This window comes from Microcebus murinus, chromosome 12 (genome assembly GCF_040939455.1).
Source record: "Microcebus murinus isolate Inina chromosome 12, M.murinus_Inina_mat1.0, whole genome shotgun sequence".
NCBI lineage: Eukaryota > Metazoa > Chordata > Mammalia > Primates > Cheirogaleidae > Microcebus > Microcebus murinus.
In genome coordinates, this window is record NC_134115.1 from 74,699,123 (window position 1) to 74,719,281 (window position 20,159).

Consider the following 20,159-nt stretch of genomic DNA (forward strand, 5'->3'; position numbering starts at 1 on the left):
TTCTCCTTCTCCCGATGCCCAGGCCGGCCAGCCAGGCCTCCTTCCAATGGCATTTAGAAACCAGGAAACAAAACAGGTGCCACCTGAGCAAAACGGCCCGTGCTTCATCTCTGGGGTCTCGCAGCACAGAGGTCACCTGCCGCCTCACGAGTGAGGGAGCTGCAGCAGCATCCTGCTTGGAGCTTCACACTCGGCATTTGGGGATTGGCTCTTGGCTGGGATTTCCTGGCAAGGACAGAAGGGCAGTCCAGGGACACGGATGAGAAGCTGTGGGTCTCCAGGACTCTAGGAAGACACCAGAGTCCAGTGGGTAGGCTGGCCAGAGTCCTCTCTCTCAGTTTAAGCTTTTATTTCCTGCACTTTCGAGAAACACCAGAGAAAAATTCTGCAGGGCGTGTTTTCCACTGTGAAGCTGAACCTCTGTCTTTAGGAGTCCGCTGTTCCCAAGCAGTGCCACCTGCTTCCCCTGGACTTGGGCTGGACTCCTTGACGAGTGGGCACCTGGAGAGACGTCAGGGATGTGGCACATGCTCTCTGGGGGGGCCACAGAGTCACCAGAAGATTTGAAATGAAGATGGGACGTGGAGGGAGGAGGGAGGGCCTACGAGATGGCCCAGCAGGGGCCCCTGCCCAGGTCTTGCCATCACGATGGATGTGCTCAACGAGGAGGCGCACGGGGCATGGCACGAAGCCACCTGCTGCCCGGCGAGTGGCACCAAGGTCGTAGCTCTGCGCTTGCCCGGGGAACGGCGGCAGTGCCCCCTCTGTCTCTGCAGTGCATCTGGCGGAGGGCTCCTGGGAAGGCGGATGGTTTGGACAGAACCAAGAGACTAAGTAAGGCCCAGCTGTGCCCTGGGGCCAGTGGACGGCGGCTCCTGTCCCGGCCAGCTGGGCCAGCGGGGACCTGGGAAGGAGGCTGCCCCTCCCTTCACTGTGGCTAACGTTTGCTAGGCCAGTTATGGTGAACCAATGATACAGTGTTTTCCCTCTTATGTTTCCCTCCTGGTTTCCCCTTTTCAGGGTTTTCTGGGGGATTTCATTGTCGTTGTCGTCGTTGTTTTTCTTGCTCTCTCATTTGGGTTTGAGGATCATGGTGGGGCACCCTGGCCTCTGCGGAAGGAGCCCTGTGGCTTCTGTGGAAGAGGCACCTGCCGAAGGTGAAGACCGTAGGGCGCTGTTGGACACGTTCATGCCCCGCCTCCCCCACCCCCCACCCCTGGGTTCGCTTTAAAGATTCGATTCCTGTATGGAGAAGGATTTGCTAGGCTTGCAGTTGGGCCCCACCCACGCGTCCCACTGGGCACCTTGACTCTTCAAACCAAAATTCCTTAAAGGGGCACAGCCCAGCCTTGTCTTCAACCTCAGGGGCCTGGCACTCCTGTGGCACTTCCTGAAGTCCAGGGCGGCACACACGGGGTCTGAGGCCAGCCGGAAGGAGGCACTCCTCCCACCACCCAGGTGCCAACAGGTCTCTGCCTAGGACCCTCCCTCCGGCCCGGCCAGGCGTCCCCAGTGGTGAGCGAGCACACGGACAGACCCTCCGGGAGAGTGCAAGGGCCACCCTGCGGGGCTGGGGGCCCCCCAACCCCAGGCAGCTCATCCAGGGCCCTTCAGATCCCAAGCATCAGGAAATCATTTTGTAAAACCACCTGAAGCAGAGATATTTTTTAAAAAGCGTAAATTATTTTCAGTTTTCTGATCCTACCTTTTTCTTTCCGTGTCAGTGATGCGTTCACATCAGGTAAATCTCGAGAAAGCCTTGGTGCCCTCCTCCCCCTGGCTCAGAAACCACGTGCGTGCACACCCACCCTTTCTCAGTAGTTAAGACGTTCTAGGCAATACCATGGACACATCCGTGTGTCTCTCTCTTCGAGTGCAAGAAACTCAAGTCATCTTAAAAAAATACAAAAAAAAAAAAAATTTACAAAAAAACAAACACAAAAAAAATATCTTTTTTAGGCCAGAGTTTTCTACAGGTATTAATGAATATTTTTCTTAATCCTTATAAGTTTTATGTGTTTAATATTTCTTAATACCGGTAGCATTAATTTATACTTTTGTAGCAACACAATATTTTTATAAACAGCCAGTGCTTGGCTCAAGTCTTCACGAGGGGTTTATGCAGGGCCATCTTGGGGACCCTGTGTACCATGTACTGTATTTAAAAAAAAAAAAAGTTACCTAGTGTCACACTTGCTGTGTTAATTAAAGAAAAGACGTTGTGTACGGTCTCCTGTATCGTTGGTGTGGATCCAACAGCTCTCCAAGGAGTCAGACTGCATGGGGGTTGAGTTGACGGTTCTTGTTGTGATATGTAAACCCCCGAAACCAAACTTGAGGGTTCATTTAGGGTTTTCTGTTTGTCCTTTGGGTTTTGGTTTTACTTTGTTTTGGTACCATTTCTCCATTTACAGCCTAATCAGTTTCATGCTGTTTAAACCTTTTACTGATGTCAAATGGAGGAAAGGAATAGAGAAAAAAAAAACTTTTTTTTTTTTACAAAGTAATAAAATTTAAAACTGAGCTGTTTAAATGTTGCTGTTTTTTACCTGTCTGTTTTTGTCCAAAAGTGGAACATTCCCAGGGAGAAGAGGAAGGTTCCACTGGGTTCCTTAAATCACCAAAAGCCCCAGCCCAGGATTCAGTACCTCCCCCATCCCCTGAATTCTTGCAACATTATTTCCCAGTTGGTTGATGCCAAGGCAAAAAGACGTCCTTTTAACGGTGAGAGAGGATCAGTTGCATAAATGATTTCATGTCAGTGTTGTATTTATGGTTTTACAATAAAACGACCTTTAGGAAGATGCAGTGTGTGGTGTTTTTTTTCTTGGATCTGGGAATGGGCCATGCCGTTCGGTTAGGAGCGGAGCCCCTGCAGGGACGCAAGGGAGACAGCTCACTCCATCCCGAGGGGGCGCTGTGTGGGGCCAGGGTTGTCACCTGGGGGCTCCAGCACCAGGCCCAGCTCAGCCACGTCCGATAAAGGAGGGAGGGACGTAGCCACGGAAGATGTGAGCCCTGGTGGGATGCGGAGCACTGCTCTGTGGAAGAGGGAAGGATTTGGTCCGAGTCCTCCTGACCGAATGCTAAGGTGCACGTCCAGGCTCACCCTGGCCCTCGGGCCCCCGTGAGGCTTTCGTGCCCCAATTCCCAACGGCTTCGGCCTCCCAAACTGTGACGTTACAGCTGTCATACGTATCATCCATGTCCTGGGGAAGAGTGTCTGTAGCTTTTGCCAAATTCCTGAAGGCGTGTGGGACTCCATGGTGGCTTCGCCCAGACCCTGACGCCGTGCGGACGCCAGGACGCCCATGCTCCTCTTCGGCGGAGCCAAGCCAAAGGCAAGCTGAGGAGGGAAGACGCCACCAGCGGCTCTCCTGCCCCCAAAACAGCCCGTTAGGAGGGGGAGCTGCCACCCTGCCATCAAGGTGAGTGAGTGACACCCCGAGCCCTGTCTGTGCCAGGCGTGGGTAACTCTCACACGTAGAGGGTGTGTTAACTCCCATCACCTGAAAAACGTCCATCAAGTCGCGCGTGCGTGTCATGGCACGAAGAGGCTGCTGACCCGGACCAGCCCCCCCAGGGGTGGCGGCCCTGCCCTCAGACCACCCTGCCCAGCGAGCGGTGCGGCGGCCCTGGGCGAGCGGTGGGGGTTGAACCGAGGCTGTGCCACCCACGCTAAAGGTCGCCAGCCTTGCTGTGGCCCGAGAAATCCTCCCCGGCGCCTTGAACATCGCAGCCAAGAAAGGCCCGGAAGCCCTCACGGCTGAGGGATCAGCCTCTGGATTGTTTTAAAAAATTGTTTTAAAGAGGAAAAACAAAAGATACGTCTCTTTGTTAAGCAGCCACATTTACTTTGCAGCGAGTAAGTTGAGTGGGGCCGTGCCTTCGAGGGAAACTTGAGGCGAGGCTGTTTAAGCTTCGAGTGACTCTTCAGGGAAGGGGCATCGCTGTGCTGGGAAGGACACCGGCGCCTTCTGAGACAAGCAGCGGGAATTCCTGTGACTCGGGGTCACAGGGGTGCCGCACCCCAACCTAGCCCCAAGGGATAAAGTCAGGGTACATTGACTTTTTTTTGGTGGGGGTAGTTTTAGTGACAAGTTGTAGCAAGTGTCACAGAGACAAATGCCTCGGGGACCAGGCAGGTTGGCGAGCAGGGCTCGTGAACCACCAGGTAAGGCCCTTCCAGGGGATGGGAGGGGGCGATGTCTGTCTCTACCAAGCTCTGGCCCGCTGTTGGCGTCAGGATGCAGACCCTGGGCTGCCGAGATACCTATTTGCAAGTCAGTTGACAAACCCAGACATTTATGGGAAGCTCAGTTTACTTGGTGGATTCAGAGCTGTGCAAAAGCACCCTACGCGCAGCCACTGGCTGAGCTGGGCCGCGCACCTGTGGCTCGCACCCTCTGGTTTGAGCATCTGTCTTTTGGGTCAGGTCACCTCCAAATAGCGCTCTTCAGAGTGGCCCCTTCGCACTGCCATGGACGGCCACCCCTGGTGGGAAGCACACATGGAAGGGACAGGGTAGGGACAGGGCTAGGGGGACATTTGCTGGTCGAGGGCCTCTGTCATGTCCCTCTGAACTGTTGCCACCTCCCTGCTCCTGTCCTCAGAGTCCTGGCCCCGACTACAAATGCTCTTCCTCAGGACTGTCCTCTCTGTTGGAACCTGGATGCCCCAAGATCAGGACCTTGGGGGAGACAAAAGGAAGGTCTTGGTGCGTGTGACCCAGGGGGCTGCAAAGCCTTCTACACCCAGATCCTTGCCTCCGAGCTCATCCTCTCAACAAGAGGCGTGGGATCTTCTCATTCCTCCTGACAGCTCTATTAACAAGGACCAGGGGTGCAAGAGGCAAACCCTGGACTGACTAGCCACCAGCCCTTGGGACGCAGGTCACACCCCAGAGGAATGTGGGTCCTGCCTGGGTGTCTGCCACTGGGGTCTGCTCTCCACGCCACCACACACACAGCCGGGCAGCAGCCATCAGGCCTCGGGTGGATGTGGTCAGCGAGAGGGGTTTATAAATTGGCCAGGCACAGCAGCTCACACCTGCAATCCCAGCACTTTGGGAGGCCAAGGTGGAAGGATCCCTTGAGCCCAGGAGTTCCAGACCAGCCTGGGCAACATAGCAAGACCCTGTCTCTATAAAAATTTAAAAATTAGCCAAGCCTGATAGCACACACTTGTAGTCCCAGCTACCTGAGAGGCTGAGGCAGGGGGAATCACTTGAGCCCAGGAGTTTGAGGCTGCAGTGAGCTATGATCAGGCCACTGCACTCTAGCCCAGGCAAGAGAGTGAGACCCTGTCTCTAAAAAAAAAAAAAAAATTATAAATCAGACAATTTTAAGTCCAGTGTGAATTTGCAAACTGGAAGCTCAGAGTTGTTGCCTTGGAACAGCGTGGTCCTAGAGCAGCCCTGGACAGACAGCTCGCCTCTCTTCCCCAAGGAGTTGAAGCCAGGTCAGACCAAGGGCTGCTGGCTCTGGGCCAGGGCCCAGCCGGCTGCCCGGACACAATGCAAAGGAAGGCTGGTGAGCATTCTCCTTCCAGGACAAAGGGCCAGAGTGGGGACCCCAGGGGACGGCACCCCGGGGCCACGCGGAGACACAGCAGAGGCTTTCCAGCTCCTGGCAGCTGGTTCTGGGAACTGGGCTGCAGGTGAAATAAGACGCTGGAGAGGCTTCTGGTGCGGCGGAGGACAGGGGCACTATTTCAGGCTCCTGTGGGCTGTGCGCCCTGGGCTCCCTGGGCACGCTGAGCACAATCGTTTCTTCTGGCCCTGGGTCACTGACGCCCCCCGCCAAGCCTCTCCCAGAAACAAGTGCCCAGGGTTTTCTCCTTCCTTTCTTTTCTAGCGTTATTAAAACGAAGCAAAACAATCCCATTTCACACAACTGTGAAACAGAACTGCGATTTATGTTCCATAATCTGCATAGCAGTTTCACGTGCTGAAGGCAGCGCTGTTACATCCCAGCACGTGCCTTTCTCGCTGCCGGGGAAAGCTGGGGTACCCGTGCACCCACCTCGGCTTTGTCCCCTCCCCCCCCCCACCTCGTCATGCTTGGATGACAATGAACACTCAGGACACCGACGTTCAGGAGTTTGCAATTTGGTTTTTATTTGGACTCAGGTTGCTCAGCCCCGGCCTGCCACGGGGCCCTGGAACAGACACCGGCCGCCCTGCGGCTTACAGACGGGCCGGACTTCAGCTGGAGACGCGCAGCAGCTCCTCGTCCCCTGCGGACACAGACAGGCTCAGGGAGGGAACACTCGGGACGGGGGAGTGGGGAGGCCTCCCGGGGCAGGGAAGGCAGCTGGAGCCGGGACCAGAACTCCTGCTTGCCGAGTGGCTTATCTGCAAAGGGCATTCCACAGGAGGATCTGATTTGTTGCCTTTTCTCTTTTGCCATAGGCACCATTCTCCAGTGGGAAAATCGAGGTACAAGAATCTTGAATGGCTGCCGTTCCCTGGAATGCTATCACTGTTATCATTGCATCAGTATGGTCGCTATGAGTAGCAGTTGCCTTTAGTTGAGCACTAACTCCATGCCACATCCTGTGCAGTCTGAAAGGTAGCGGGTACTTCGTCCCATTTTACAGGAAAAACATCGAGGCTCAAATTGGCACTTGCTCAATGTGGCCAGCCTAAATGTGGCAGCACCAGAACTCGGGCCCGGCTCTGCCCAGCTCCGCAGCCAGCCCTGCACACCCTCTGCCTGTGCCTGGCAAAACACCTGCCTGGGTGCCCAGTCCCAGCTGAGATTGGGCCCCAGGTTTGGCCCCATTTCACAGGGGAGAAGCTGAGGCCAAGAGCATGGATGGGCTGCTCACCAGGTACAGAGTCCAGAACTCAGCTCTGCAGACCCCAAGCCCCTACCAGGGCTCTCCCACCTAGACCCTGACAGCCCCTTGACCCCGCCCGGCACCCCGCAGGGCCTCCTACCATCACCAGGGACGCCGCAGTACTCCCTGCACTCCTTCTCTGAGTAGAACTTGTTGCCGTTGCCATGGCAGCCCCCATAGACGAACTGGACGCACTTCCCCTGGGCAGCATCAAATGCCCAGAGCTTGTTGAAAGCGCGGCAGGAACCACTGACTATGGGAAGATTGCAGGCCGCTGTGGGGTAGAAAGAAGCATGGTATGTCAGTCATCTGTGCAACCACAGACTGAGCAGACACGGGGCTGCTGAGCCTGGGACCATGCTCATCTAGAACACCTCATCCCTCTTTGGCAGATGGGGAAACTGAGGTTCACAAGAAAAAAAGTGACTTGCCTGGGGCCCTCCATATCCAAATGTGGAATCCCTATGATTTCAGCAAACTTGCCCTGGAGTTCCACCACGGGAACACCCTCTCTCAGCTACCTTTTCAGTTGGCAGGTGGTTTATTGGGAGGACAGGGTCACCGGGTGCAGAGTACACAGAGGCGGGGCCCGTACTCACCTATGGTCCGGCAGGTCTGCAGACACTCCTTCTCTGTGGCGAAGTTGTTGGCATTGCCCATGCAGCCGCCATACTGGAAGATCTCACAGGCCATGGACGTGCCATTGTAGAAGTACCTGTTGGTCATTCCCATGCAGGGACCTGCCGAGTAGCCCATCTGGCAGGCATCTGGGGAGAGGCAACAGCAGTACTGCCCCATGTGTACTGAGCACCCATAATCCGCTGGGCACTCAATATGCATCATCTCGTTCAGTTTGCACCTCTACACTAAAAGGAAGGATTATCAACTCATTTTCTAGATGAGGAAGCTGACCCTCAGAGAGGTGAAGTGACCTGCCCAGAGTTACATAAAGCTAAAATTCAAAACCATGTCTGTTGAGCTCCAGCACCAACGCTTATTCCACTCCGTGATGTGGGAAGCAACCCACAGACCCACCATCCACAGTGTTGGTCTTGTCTGTCCCCAAATTCTGTAATATCTGCACCAGCCCCCATGCTGTCAGCCTGACCCCTTCTCCAAGTCCCCCCTCTGTAAAACTACCTGGATGCCTGGACACAGCATGGACGACTCCTGACCCCTCTGAGGTCTCCAGCCCTTTAGCTGACCCTCCCGTTAGGGCCCATCATGTTCTTTGGGTTCCTCTCCCACTAGACAAGATGATATGGGTGGTCTGTCTCCGTGGCTGCAGTGCCTAGCACAGGGCCTGGGGCAGAGCAGGGTTCAGCATTTGCTGAGGGTGTTGGAGAGGGAGCTGTTCACAGACAGTGCCAACTTGCTCCTACAAGAGCACTGGCGGTCAGCCTGGCAGGCTGTTACCCCATAGACCAGATGAGGAAACCAAGGGCAGGAGGCCACCTGGTCCCAGGCAGGGCAAGGACTAGCTTCTCATCATGTAGCTGACAGTCCCTCAGCTCAGGACCATGCCTTATGCTCCTCTCTCCCAGCTAAACCGCTAGCACAGTGTAAACTACTTGATTTGCCTTTTCTCAGCCCAACCCTTGAGTCTCTAGCAGATAAAGCGACTTCACAGTGATGGGGATATCTAGGGTGAGCCAACCGTGGGCGCTTCTTCTGGCCCTTCCTCATGGCAGAAAGGGTGAGAAGGCAGGTGCTCTACCTTCTTTCTTGACGACATTAAGTAGTTGTTGCCCGTCCCCGGATCCTTCATCTTCTTGAGGTAGCACAGCCCGCCGGGCCCTCTGGGGGGAGAAAAGAAGAAGCTGTTACAGACACCTTGTTACTATTGCTCACCTGTACCCCTGGAATATATAAATAAACCCTCTGCTTTGGGAATCAGGGCATAGATAGAAGCACAGCCACTGGACTGGCTAATGGACTGGCCACAAAATCATCAACCTGAATTCCAGCATGGGCATCAAAAGATAGATTTCTGATTTGAAATGAAAATCAGAACCATGAGGCATAGCAATACCCCCATATCCAACTTCCAGTTGAAGTGCCTAAAGAAATATAATGATGGAAAAGAATCTCCCCTAGAGCTGGAAATCAGGGGAAAACAGCATTCCCATGCTAGAAATGTGAAGGCATTTTTGCATGACAGAGTGTGGGTACAACTGGTTTGCAGGAAGGGTGAACAGACTATCAACTGCTTGCAAAGGAAAAAAAAATCCATCCAGAGAGAAAGAAGGGACCTCAAGACTGACCCTAACTCCTGGCTATGGTAGTGGGGACTGCAACACAGGGAAGGCCACCAAAGCTGTCAAGAGGGTCTCTGGGTGTAGGGTTCCCTGAGGCAGGATCCCAGGCAATTGAAGAAGAGGTAAGTAGGGAACTGCTGGCCACCAGGTAGCCATCTTGTCCACAGGTAAGACCTGGAACTTGAAATGATAGAACTAAAGTAACCTTAAACTTTCCTTTCTGCTTTTGAAGTGCAGCTGAAAACTGTGAATACTGGCAGAGACTCCCACACTCTGCCAGATCCATCTCAAGCTGATGAGATATATGTCTTCCTTGGTGAGGGTGGAGGAACAGAGAAAAGTTGTAGGACAAGTTAAATGATGCCGCTGCTCAGAAGAATTAGACTGGGCTGATGAAATATCCCCACTGAACACAGGATGGCAGAAAAAAACAGGAGAAAATTTAAAGCATCAGTGAAATTCAGTATGATAGGCACTGATATAACAGAAGCCAACAGTGATGGAAATGAGTATGTGGAAGAAGATTATTGGACATAGAAAAGATGTTCGGTTTAACCACATAGTTGAGATAATAAACTGCAGCTTAGATACTATAGGAAATAATCCACATAATGGGGATTCCAGAAGGAGAGGCAATTGGTATAGAAATGATAGAAGAAAACTTTTCTGAGTTGAAGAAAGACCTGAGCTGCCCAATTATGAGAGAAAGGGAAACCACAACAAATTAATGAAGGGCTCCTTCTTGGACATTCCTAGGGACAAAGGATAAAGAGCCTAATGACCCACAGAGTAAATGACAGCATTTAATGCAGAAGCCCCAGAGCAATGTTCTGAGGGTTATGAGGGAAAAGGGGTCCTTCACTCATCCAAGTTGTTGACTATATGATATAACCAGAGAAAGACATTCTCAGTTATGTAAGGGTCTTACGTAAGGGTCTAGAAGTTTGCCACTCATGTATCTTTCCTGAAAAAATTACTTGTAGAGATATTTCTACCAATTGAGAAGGAAATCTAAATGCCAAATATTGAAGATCTTAGAGCAAAGAAATGATGGTAAACTATAAAGCCAATAAAATATAGAGTTGAATAACAAATAATTGTTAAAATTGTTATGCAATTTAATGTAAATATTTTTAAATTCTTTTTGAAAATGTAAGCAATGTCAAATCATAGCCACAAAAACAGTCATGTGAGAAATCTGAAAGGATTAAAATAAACGGTAAGAAACAGAAATGTAGGTGTGCTATGTTTCTGTCTTGTGCAAGAGGAGTGAGTTGTTTCATTCTTGACATTGATAAAGAAATATAGAGTTAGTTGACATCTGGATTAAGATGTCAGATTGAAACTCTTCTCAAAAGTTCTCTCCCCAAACTCATGCCTGTAGTCCCAGCTACTTGGAAAGCTAAGGTGGGAGGATCACTTGAGCCCTGGAGTTTGAGGCTGCAGTGAGCTATGATCATGCCACTGCACTCCAGCCTGGGTGACTGAGCGAGACCCTGTCTCTAGGAAAAAAAAAATTCTCTCCCCAATACCCAACATAGCAAAAAATTATTTCAAAAACACAGCTCCCAAATTGTCATCAATATCACTCATACAAAGAAATGGGCATAATTTAAAGCCAAACACTTTAAAACTGGCAATCAAGAAAAGAAACAAAACATTCTGGAACTAACAGACTGGTTCGGCAGGGTGTAGCCCTTAACTTTTAACTGTACTCTCCAACCTCCAGGACTGGTAATGTCATCAGATCTATAATTCTTGCTGGTACTTCCAAATCCAGAAAGAAGAAAATTAAGGGGCACCCCATCTTTTCCTTTCCTGACAGAGGAGTAGTAAAAATGGCTTCTGGGAAAAAAGAGTAGAAAAGGAAAATAGAGTTCAAGTCTAATGGAAGTGAAGGTTCTAGAGCTACACAATCTAATGCTACATAATCTAATGAAGGATGTGTTGCCATGGGACAGTTGTACATCACAACATCCCCTACCAGATTATGAACCCTATGTAGAATACTTAGCAGTCCTTCAAAAGACCAGCAGAGGAAGGATGTTATGAATTGAATTGTGTCCTCCCAAAATTAATATACTGGAGTCATAACCCCCAATGCTTCAGAACGTGACCTTATTTTGAAATAGGGTTGCTGCAAATGTAAGCAAGATGAGGCCATTAGGGTGGTCCCTAATCCAATAGGAGTGGTGTCTTTACAAAAAGGGGACATTTGCACACAGAGACACACACACATTGAGAATATCATGTGGAGATGAAGGTAGCGGTTGGGGCGATGATTGTGCAAGCCAGGGACACCAAAGACTGCCAGCAAACCACTGGGTGAGAGGTACAGAATGGAATCTTTCTCATAACCTTCAAGAGGAACCAACCCTTCCAACACCTTGATCTTGGACTTCTGGCCTCCAGAGCTATGAGACAATAAATTTATGTGGTTTCAACCCCCAGTTTGTGCAACTTTGTTACGGCAGCCCCAGGATATTAACATCTGGAGCGTAAGGACCCACATGCTGCTCCTTGGGGGGCAGCTTCTCAGCCGTCCCCTCCACCATCCTCTTGGACTTGAGAAAGGTGGATGAACACAGTACCAGACCTTGTGCTAAAGAGAGAACTGGTACAGAAACGACCAAAACCACCTCGGAAACGAGCACAAAAATAAATGACCTGAACGAAAGGAAGAGCCCAGCGGTGGTGGACACCGTCATAAACTGCTGAGATTTCCCCTCAGCAATGCACTTCAGCTGCCGGAAGTGCGGCTGCCGCCAGAGGTCAGCCCTGGAGGTCGGTCCCTTTTGGAGACGGCCTCCGCTAGAGGGCGCCATCTCACCCAGGTCGCGCTCCCCTCCCACACTGACCACCGTGGGGGTATTAAGGTCCTGCCCCTTTGCTCCATCTTGGGACAACTCTGAAGGGCCGTCCCGACTTCAGAGGGCCCTGTACGTTTGGCTGAGCCACGGTGACCTCATCGCAGCTCCCCTTCTCCCTCTGCCCAATCCTGCCTGCCCGCCTGCCTGCCCTTCCATAGTGTTTATCCTGGGGAACCCGACCCGTGATACTGGAAGAAAATAGAACGCAAGGAACAGAAGGAAATGCCTCAATGGCTCCACGCTATGGAATTACTTCATTAGACATTCACACTAGCAGAAGGCTCAAAGATGAGACGCTAAAACAACAGAATAAGATGAAAAGAGAGAATCCATGCCTATAAAAACAAATTGAGAACCAAAATAACAGAAACCGAGAGCTAATGAATAAATTAGAAATAGAAATAATAAGGAACAGATTGGAATGACTGCTAAAAATGGAATGAGGTCATAGAAGAAAGGCTGGAGATAATCTCAATGAATGCAGATGAAAAAGACAAAGAGAGGAGAGCAACTGGGGAGAAACCAGTAGATGTGGAAGACAAAGATGCACCCGGATGAGAGAATAAATGTTCCTAAGGTAGCAAAACCCAACAGAGGGAATGGAAGATGAAGTCAACGATATAGATCAAGAGATTTCCCTGAAATAATGAAGAAATGTCATTTGTACATGGAAAGAGCCCATTGTCTTTCAGGAAATTTTCACATAGAATTTTCAACACTAACACATGTCCTGGTTAAGATGTTGACCTTAATGACAGAGAATGTTTTCCCAGGCACCTGGGCAGAAGAAATAAATTGTCTACAAGGAGAAGAAATATCATGCTGGCCTCAGGCTTTTTCACGGCAGTAATGGATGCTTGAGAGCAACAGAGCAACGTATACGGAGTTCTGAGGGAAAGAAAGCATGGCCTGAAACTACTACACCCAAGCAAAATGGCGTTCAAGTATAGACATTCTCAGACATGGAAGAATTCATGGATTAAAACAGCTGCAGACCTTCCACAGAAACACCACTTGAAGAAATGGCACTAAGAGATTAATAAAAATAAATAACTCAGAAATGGAGAAGCTACATGTATTCAGTAAAGGTGAATGTAAAATCCACTAAACTACAGAACTACTATTATATGACTATGGATTATGGCGACAGAATAGATGGAAATTGTACCAATCAGGACAATGTAAATGACAAAGGGAAGAGGAGATGGAACCAAGTTCGAGAATGCTCATGTCTATCTTTCAAATCATGGAGGCAATAAATACATTCTTTCAAATTATATATGGTGATGCCAGTCTCTTAAATGTCTCTTCATAACCTTGAATTTACTTTAGAAGAATCTTTAGGACACAAATCTCTAGTGGTGAAAAAAATATTTGAAGTTCAAGAAGTCCAGTTTCTTTTTTTTTTTTTATAAAAATTTAAGTAAAACTACAATTAATGCTTTTAAAAATTAAAGATAGCATCTGTAATATAAGCCCATTTAATAACAGTATATCTCTAAATATGCTCATCCATTTATCCTTTTTTTTAATCTGTTCTTTTATCCACACATCTATATGCTAAGATTCCTGGAATGATGTGAATGCTGGTAGCTTTGAGGTGATGGTAGGATTTTATAAAAAACGTTTATTTATCTTTATACTTTTCTGTATTGTTTTAGTTCTTTATTATAAGCATATATTAGTTTTACAAAATCAATGGTCATTTTTCTTTAAAAATATAGGAGCAAATATATACTATGTTAACAGTGTTAGTTCTATGTAAGAATAAGGACATTTTGTCTTTTTTTTGCTTTTTGTATTTTTTCAATTTTTGAGACTATGTTTCTAAGCATTACATATGTTTATATGTACACATACATAGACACACAGATATATACATGCATATACATATTAGTAGAATAAATTAAGAGAAATAATCAGAGAAAAAAGAAGGAAGAAGGTTTAATCAATATGGCAAAAGGCAGGAAAATAAAAGACTGAGGAAGCCCCCAAAATCAGGAGGCAGCATAGGAGAGGAGATGCTTTGAGAAGCTGCTTGTTCTCAGGTTTGCTGTTTTTTAGGGAAATCAATTAACTGTGTCGTGTATTGAGTATTGCTATTTCATTATCAAGTGTTTTATTTCTCTTAGGCATTTTGGGGCACTATGCTAAGAGCTTTTCTGCATGTCATTGAATTCTAGCACAACCCCAGAAGTTAAGTATAATTATCCCGTTTCACAGATGAGAAAGGTGAGGTCCCGACAGGGCGGCAACTAGCCCAAGTAGCAGAATCAAGACTGAGTGCAGGTGGGTGTGACTTCACAACTCATGCCCAACACCATCTTCGCTCAAGCCCTCTCAGTGAGCAGGGCCAGCTGAAACCCAGTGCCTGGGCGGGGGCTGAGGTACTCACCGGGGGTCGGGTGGGCTCTGGTTCCTGCTCTCCGGGCACACATTCACCTAGGTCAGAGGACAGGAGAGAGGACTGAAGATTAGGCTCTGCGGCAATCCTAGTCCTGGATTTGTTTCTATTACAGTGCTAGGTGGGCACTGTGCCAGGGACTGTCTTATTTGTTAGCTGCTTCATAAGTGGCCCTGCCCGCATGACTTGCTCAGGGACATTCACTGGAAAAGCAACAGACTAATGGCTGCACCATCACTGCCATCTGTCCACTCCACCCCATCCCACAAGCATCATAACAAGATCAGCAACAGGTAGCATCAACTGAGCACTGACTATGCACCGTGCTGTTGCACATAATGGCTGCCTTTATCTCACTGACTCCTCACAGCAACTCAGAAGGGAGGCATTATCGCCCCCATTTTACAGATGAGGGAGGTGAGGCTCTGAGAGGTTGGCTAGCCAGCAGCCACACAGCCAAGTCTGAACCCAGGAGCTCTGACTCTAGAGCACATCCTCTGTTGCCTCCTAGGAGGTACCTACGGATTCCAGACACAACCTCCCCGAGACACGTGCCAGCGGAGTGGACACTGACTTGGTTCCAGTCCCAGCTCTGCCAGGTACGGGCTGTGAGACTTGGGGCAACTCCAGTGGCTTCCTGAAGGGGGGCTGTGGTCCCTGTTTATCTGGGAGGGTTACAGGAAAGCCCCAGGGGCTGGGGTAGTCTCTGGGGGCCGTGAAGGATGAGGAGGGGACAGAAATTCGAGGGTGGGCGGGTGCCAAGTACCTCTGTCAGCCAAGATGAAGATGGAGTCGTCAGCGATGCCCACGCCCCGGGCGACCTCTCTGAAGTCCTGCAGGAGGCTGTCCCTCAGCTGCGGCTCCCGCCCTGCAAGTGGGAGGCAGAGGAGACGCCTAGAACGCCAGGGACCCAGGCTGGCAGGGCCGGAGATGACTCTGCCCAGCGATTTGCAAATTTAGGGAAATTTGAAAACTGTTGACCCAGTGCAATCTCCTTGATACACTTCCGGAAAGACAGGCTCCCGGTGAGGAAGAGGGTCCCTCCCAGGCTCCCACCCAGGTGTCCTCACACAGAGCTCTTCCCACTGCCTCTTGTAAGGGCCTGGAGGCTCTGGAATTCTCTGGGTCTTGAATTTTAGAGATCAAAGAGAGGATTCTACCTCAAAGGGGAGACTGAACTCTACATCCTCCAGGGAGAGTCAATGCTGGCACCTTTCTCCTAATTGGAGTTTTGTCAGAAGGAAAAAGCAAGACTCCCCACCCCCGTCCACTCCCCTGTGCATAGATCAGCGGTCCCCTCCCACCCCCAGCTCTGACGGGCTCATCTCGTTACAGGACGTTACCATAGAGCTTGGCGGTGATGGAGGGCCCGTGGCGGCCGCTGAATTTCTTGGTCAGAAAAATGGCGTACTCATCATAGTTGGTGTGGACCACGTAGGACTCCATGGTTACACTCCATTCTGCATGGGGCACGCAGGCAGACCAAAGGCATCAGCGGCCCGAAGGCTCTTCCACCTGGAGATCCGTCACCTACTCACCCATCATCATTCCTCCATCCATCATCTATCCGCCCACCCCTTCCCCATAACCATTTATCGATTCGTCCATCTTCAGTCTCTCTCTCTCCCCACCCATCTGTCTCCTCCATATATTCACCATTAATTGATCCACCATCATTCTATCCATCCAGCCTCTCTATACATCCATCCACTCCCTCCCTCCCTTCTTTCCCCTGTTACTCCACCAATTTACCTATTAGGTAACTGATTAACTTGTTTATCCACATATATATCCGTTTACCAATCATTTTTGTTCAATCACTCATTTTTTGGTCCATCCATCCATCTAGCCAAACATTCATATATTCCGCCATAACACAATTATTTGGCACACAGAGCATATTCAATAAACATGTGCTGAATTAATGAATAAATTCATGTCCAAATGCCTCTCTCACTTAGCACCTTGCACACGGTACGTGGTAGATGCTCAGTCCATTTCTGTCGGCTGATTGCAGATGCCTAACAGGACATGAAGACTGGTGAGGTGGCCACCATCACTGTATTCTGGGTGTGTGTGCTGGGTTGCGGGGGAGAGTGGGAGGGAAAGGGAGAGAGGGGGAGGGAGGAGGCAGAGGAAGAAGAGGAAGGGGAGGAGAGGGAGGAGGAAGAGGAAGAAGAGGGAGAAGGAAGAGGGAGGAGGGAGAAGGAAGAGGAGAAGCTGTTGTTTAGGGGAAGGCCAGATGACATCTCAGCCAAGTGGGAGCAAAGCTTATGGAAGCAGAGAGCTGAGGGCATCCATGTATTTTGAGCAAAGTCGAGAACGCGGACGTCTCTTTGCACCCTACTTACTGGGCTTGTGATAGAGAAACTTCCCTTCGGTGCTCGTTTTCTCATAAGCCCCGGAGATCTCCTCACAGACACCTTTCCTGGAAATGAACAAACCAAAGGAAAGTAACTCCCGGTGGAGACCATGGTCCTGAGACCCTACCCTTCTGCAGGGCTCTTTCTAGCCTTGGTTGTTTTTTGGTTTTTATTTATTAATTTGGAAGTTAACATTTCTAAATGTCTTGTTTGATCCTCACAGTAGCCCCGAGAGACTCCCCCTTCATCTATGCGGGAACAGAGGGACAGAGAGAAAGGCACGAAGCTATGCCGGCCCCTGGCAATGCCAGCGCTGAACCACCTTCCTTAATCAAACCTGCGCATTACACCGATGCTCGGGCAGTCGGAGTGAGGAATTAATGCCCTGATTCATTTCTTATTTGGTGTCTCTCTCGCCCCAGTTTCCCCATCTATGAAACGGGGATAATGAGAATTTCGACCTCTCGTGGTTGTCGCGAGGATCAAATGAGATACTGTATGAAAACAGCTGAGAGTAGGCACTATCCGCATACCGGCTACCGCTGCTACGGTGATTACTGTCCACTCAATGAACGTTTATTGTGCCCAGCGCTGTGCTACGTGCCCAGAACACACAGGAGAGCAAGACAGGCCTCATCCCCTTGCCGAGCTCACAGTGGCATGGGGCAGGCCGGCAGGCCAGCCAGAGGCAGATGCAAACAGTGTGACAAGTGGCACATGAAGGGAAGCACAAGGTGCTCTGAGAGCACAAGGAAGGGCATGCAATCTGAACCTGGGGGCCCAGGAGGGCTTCCTGGAGGAGGCCCAGGGCAGTAGGGGGAGGTGTTCCAAGTAGAAGGAACATCCAGGTGCAAAGGCCGGGAGGTGCGAGAAGCTGGAGGGTTTCAGGAACCAAAAGAAGATCCGCTTGGGGGCGTCTCAGAGCACAAGGGAGAGTGTGGGGCAGGGAAGGCCTGGAAGGCCACTTCAAAAGGTTTGACTCTTACTCCTAGGGCAATGGGGAGCCATGGAAGGGTCTAGAGCAGGTTTGGGTTTTCAAAAGGTCTTTCTGGTTGCTGGGTGAAGAATGGATTGGGCGAAGGTTCAAGATTAGAAGTGGGGAGAGGTCAGAGAGGAGTCCATTTCCTAGGTTGGGTCCCTGGGGGTAGAAGTGCCCATCCGAGCTAAGGATCACCCAGGCCGGAGGTGCAGGTTGCAAATCTGTGTTGGGGCACTGCCCTTGGGTGTAGACAGGACCCTAGAAAGGGCCGTCCCTGCGGAAGACAGTAGAGGGGACTGCGGCTCGGGGACAAGGTCCCAACTGGAAGCAGAGGTCTGTCACTTTCCAGGGTGGACGGGGAGGGCTGGGGCCCCGGTTCCGCTCACCGCCACTGAGTGCTGGTCATGCTGACCTCCGCCTCCGTCGCCCCCTCTGCCAGCACCAGCGTGCTCACCGCCAGCCGGTCCTTGATCTTCTTCAGCCACGGGCAGGTGGAGCCAATGGCCAGGTTGTACCACTTCCCGTAGATCTAGGAGGCAGCCACGTGGTTGGGGTTTGCCTTGGCCTTCAAAGACTTGGCTGACGTCTGGTCCCCTCCCTGACCCCCTCCTCATGACAGATCCTTCTAAGTGATAATGTCTCCTGGCCAACTGGAGGCTGTCTACCCTCAAGGGAGGACAGCGCCCTAAGCGTGGAGTTGCAGGCATCACAGCGAGCTTAAGGAGGAAGGTGGCCCGCAGAAGGCCTCACTCCACTGAGATGTGGGATCTATCGAAATCCCCATCAGCCACTGCTCCTCAAGAACTGGAGTCCTGTCTTGTACTCCTCCAGTGACGGGCTGCTCACCACCTCACAAAGGCAGCCTGCAGCCTGCATTTGGAAGTATCTCAAAAGTTCAATGAGCATGGTGGACATTTCAGGACAGGCCTGCTGCCTCTCCCTTTTGACAGCGCACAGGAGAGCTAAAGGAGCCCTCACGCTCCTACAGGGCCAACACACCCTGGCCAACGTGCCATCCCAGACCGCCACAGGGCCCTGTTCCTCACTGCCCCTCCGCCCACTTCCCCATCCCTATAAGTAAACCAAATCCACACGATGCCACAGCTAGAAGGGTCTGAGAGCTCCTCACACAGACATGGAACGTGAGCCCCAGGTGGGAAGGTCCTGCCCCAGGCCACCCTGTGGTTCAGGGCAGAGCTGGGGCTGGGAGTGGCCCTGGGACCCCAAACCCACAGCACATGCCCTGCTCTGGGCTCGCCCTGGGCTCAGGGTTGTGCACCCCCCACCCCGATCTCTGTTCTGCTCTCCTTCCCATGAGCCCGCATCCCAGCCCCAAGGCCACTGGGCACACGCCCGCCCTGTGCCGCCCCAGGTCTCTGTCCACAGCCAGGACCTGAGCAGAGGACCCAGAGCTGCCAGAGAGAGGCTGCAGGGAGAGGCGGGTGGTTAAAGGATGCAGGGTGGGAGAGGGTGAGCAGGGACATTCACGGAAAGCCAGGTGCCTGTGTGGCCTTCTCCGGGGTGGCTTCCCATCAAAGCAAGGACTCCCCTTGCAGCCCAGGAGGACCGTAGAACGCGACGTTTTACTCATAGAATGGCAGCTGAGAGAGTCCCCTCGAATAGCAGGTGGAGAGCTGTAGCTTCAAAGAACCCCGGAATCCCAGACGGTCTGGGCAGGAAGGGCCTTTGGGGACGGAGCACCAAAGTTCCCGATGGGAAGACTGAGACCCCGAGACAAGCCGGACTTACCCAGCAGGGCCCAGCCCTCTGGGCACCCGCCACCACAACCCCCACCGGCGAGGCCAGCCTTACCCGAGAGACATTGAAGTTTTCCTGCACTTGGATGTCGTCGGGCGGCGGGACGGGGTCAGCCCTCACGGCCAGGCAGGCAGCCAGCAGCAGGAGCAGGGCCCTGGGGCTCCACATGGCTCTGGGCTCTTCTGCCTTGGGTGTCTCTCGGGGCTGGGGCTGACAACAGAGGGGCCACCACCTCCCTGCCCAGGGCAGCTGTGAACCGAGACTGGGAATGGGCCTGTGGCTTATAGGTGACCTTGGCGTTTGCCCTCTCAGCTGGGACCAATCAGGGCCCGAAGGCCAGCTCTGATCGATCCCTGCAGCCGGCCGGGATCCGCGGGACCAAGAGGCCAGGCTGGCTGTTTTGGAGGAGGCGCTGGCCAAACACAGGAGGGCTGGGTGCGCCGGGCTGGCTCAGCCCCAGAACGGCTTCTCCCCGGCTCCCCGCCTGCCGCAGGGGCACACAGGGAGGGAGGGGATGGGCAGCACCTGGCCTTTCCCGCTGGCTCGTTCCACCTGGACCTCCCTCCCCTGTGCCTAGCAGGTTGAGCTCAGGGGGGCCCACTTCTCACATGGGCAGACTGAGGCCCAGAAAGAGGAAGTGACATACCAGAGACCACAGGGAAGTCTTCGGCAGAGCCAAGACTA

General features: G+C 51.5%; 1 protein-coding gene across 1 annotated transcript; it reads right to left on the minus strand.

Moving 5' to 3' along the window:
- Positions 1–6,093: 6,093 nt before the first annotated feature.
- On the minus strand, positions 6,094–19,806 carry AMBP (alpha-1-microglobulin/bikunin precursor). Its single transcript, XM_076008977.1, has 10 exons — positions 19,530–19,806; positions 18,104–18,246; positions 16,727–16,803; positions 15,719–15,835; positions 15,142–15,243; positions 14,367–14,413; positions 8,561–8,642; positions 7,443–7,610; positions 6,944–7,117; positions 6,094–6,237 (listed from the first exon to the last, which is right to left on the minus strand). Exons 1-10 carry the CDS (start codon positions 19,641–19,643, stop codon positions 6,206–6,208), a joined length of 1,056 nt encoding a protein of 351 aa, XP_075865092.1. The 5' UTR covers positions 19,644–19,806; the 3' UTR covers positions 6,094–6,205.
- Positions 19,807–20,159: the final 353 nt, after the last annotated feature.

Coding starts and splice junctions, on each gene's coding strand:
- AMBP (XM_076008977.1), bottom strand. CDS start 19,643: ATGTGGAGCCCCAGGGCCCTGCTCCTGCTGCTGGCTGCCTGCCTGGCC. Junction 14,414..15,141: donor CTTCATCTTGGCTGACAGAG/GTACTTGGCACC, acceptor CCTCTGACCTAG/GTGAATGTGTGCCCGGAGAG. Junction 7,611..8,560: donor TAATGTCGTCAAGAAAGAAG/GTAGAGCACCTG, acceptor GCCTCTCCCCAG/ATGCCTGCCAGATGGGCTAC.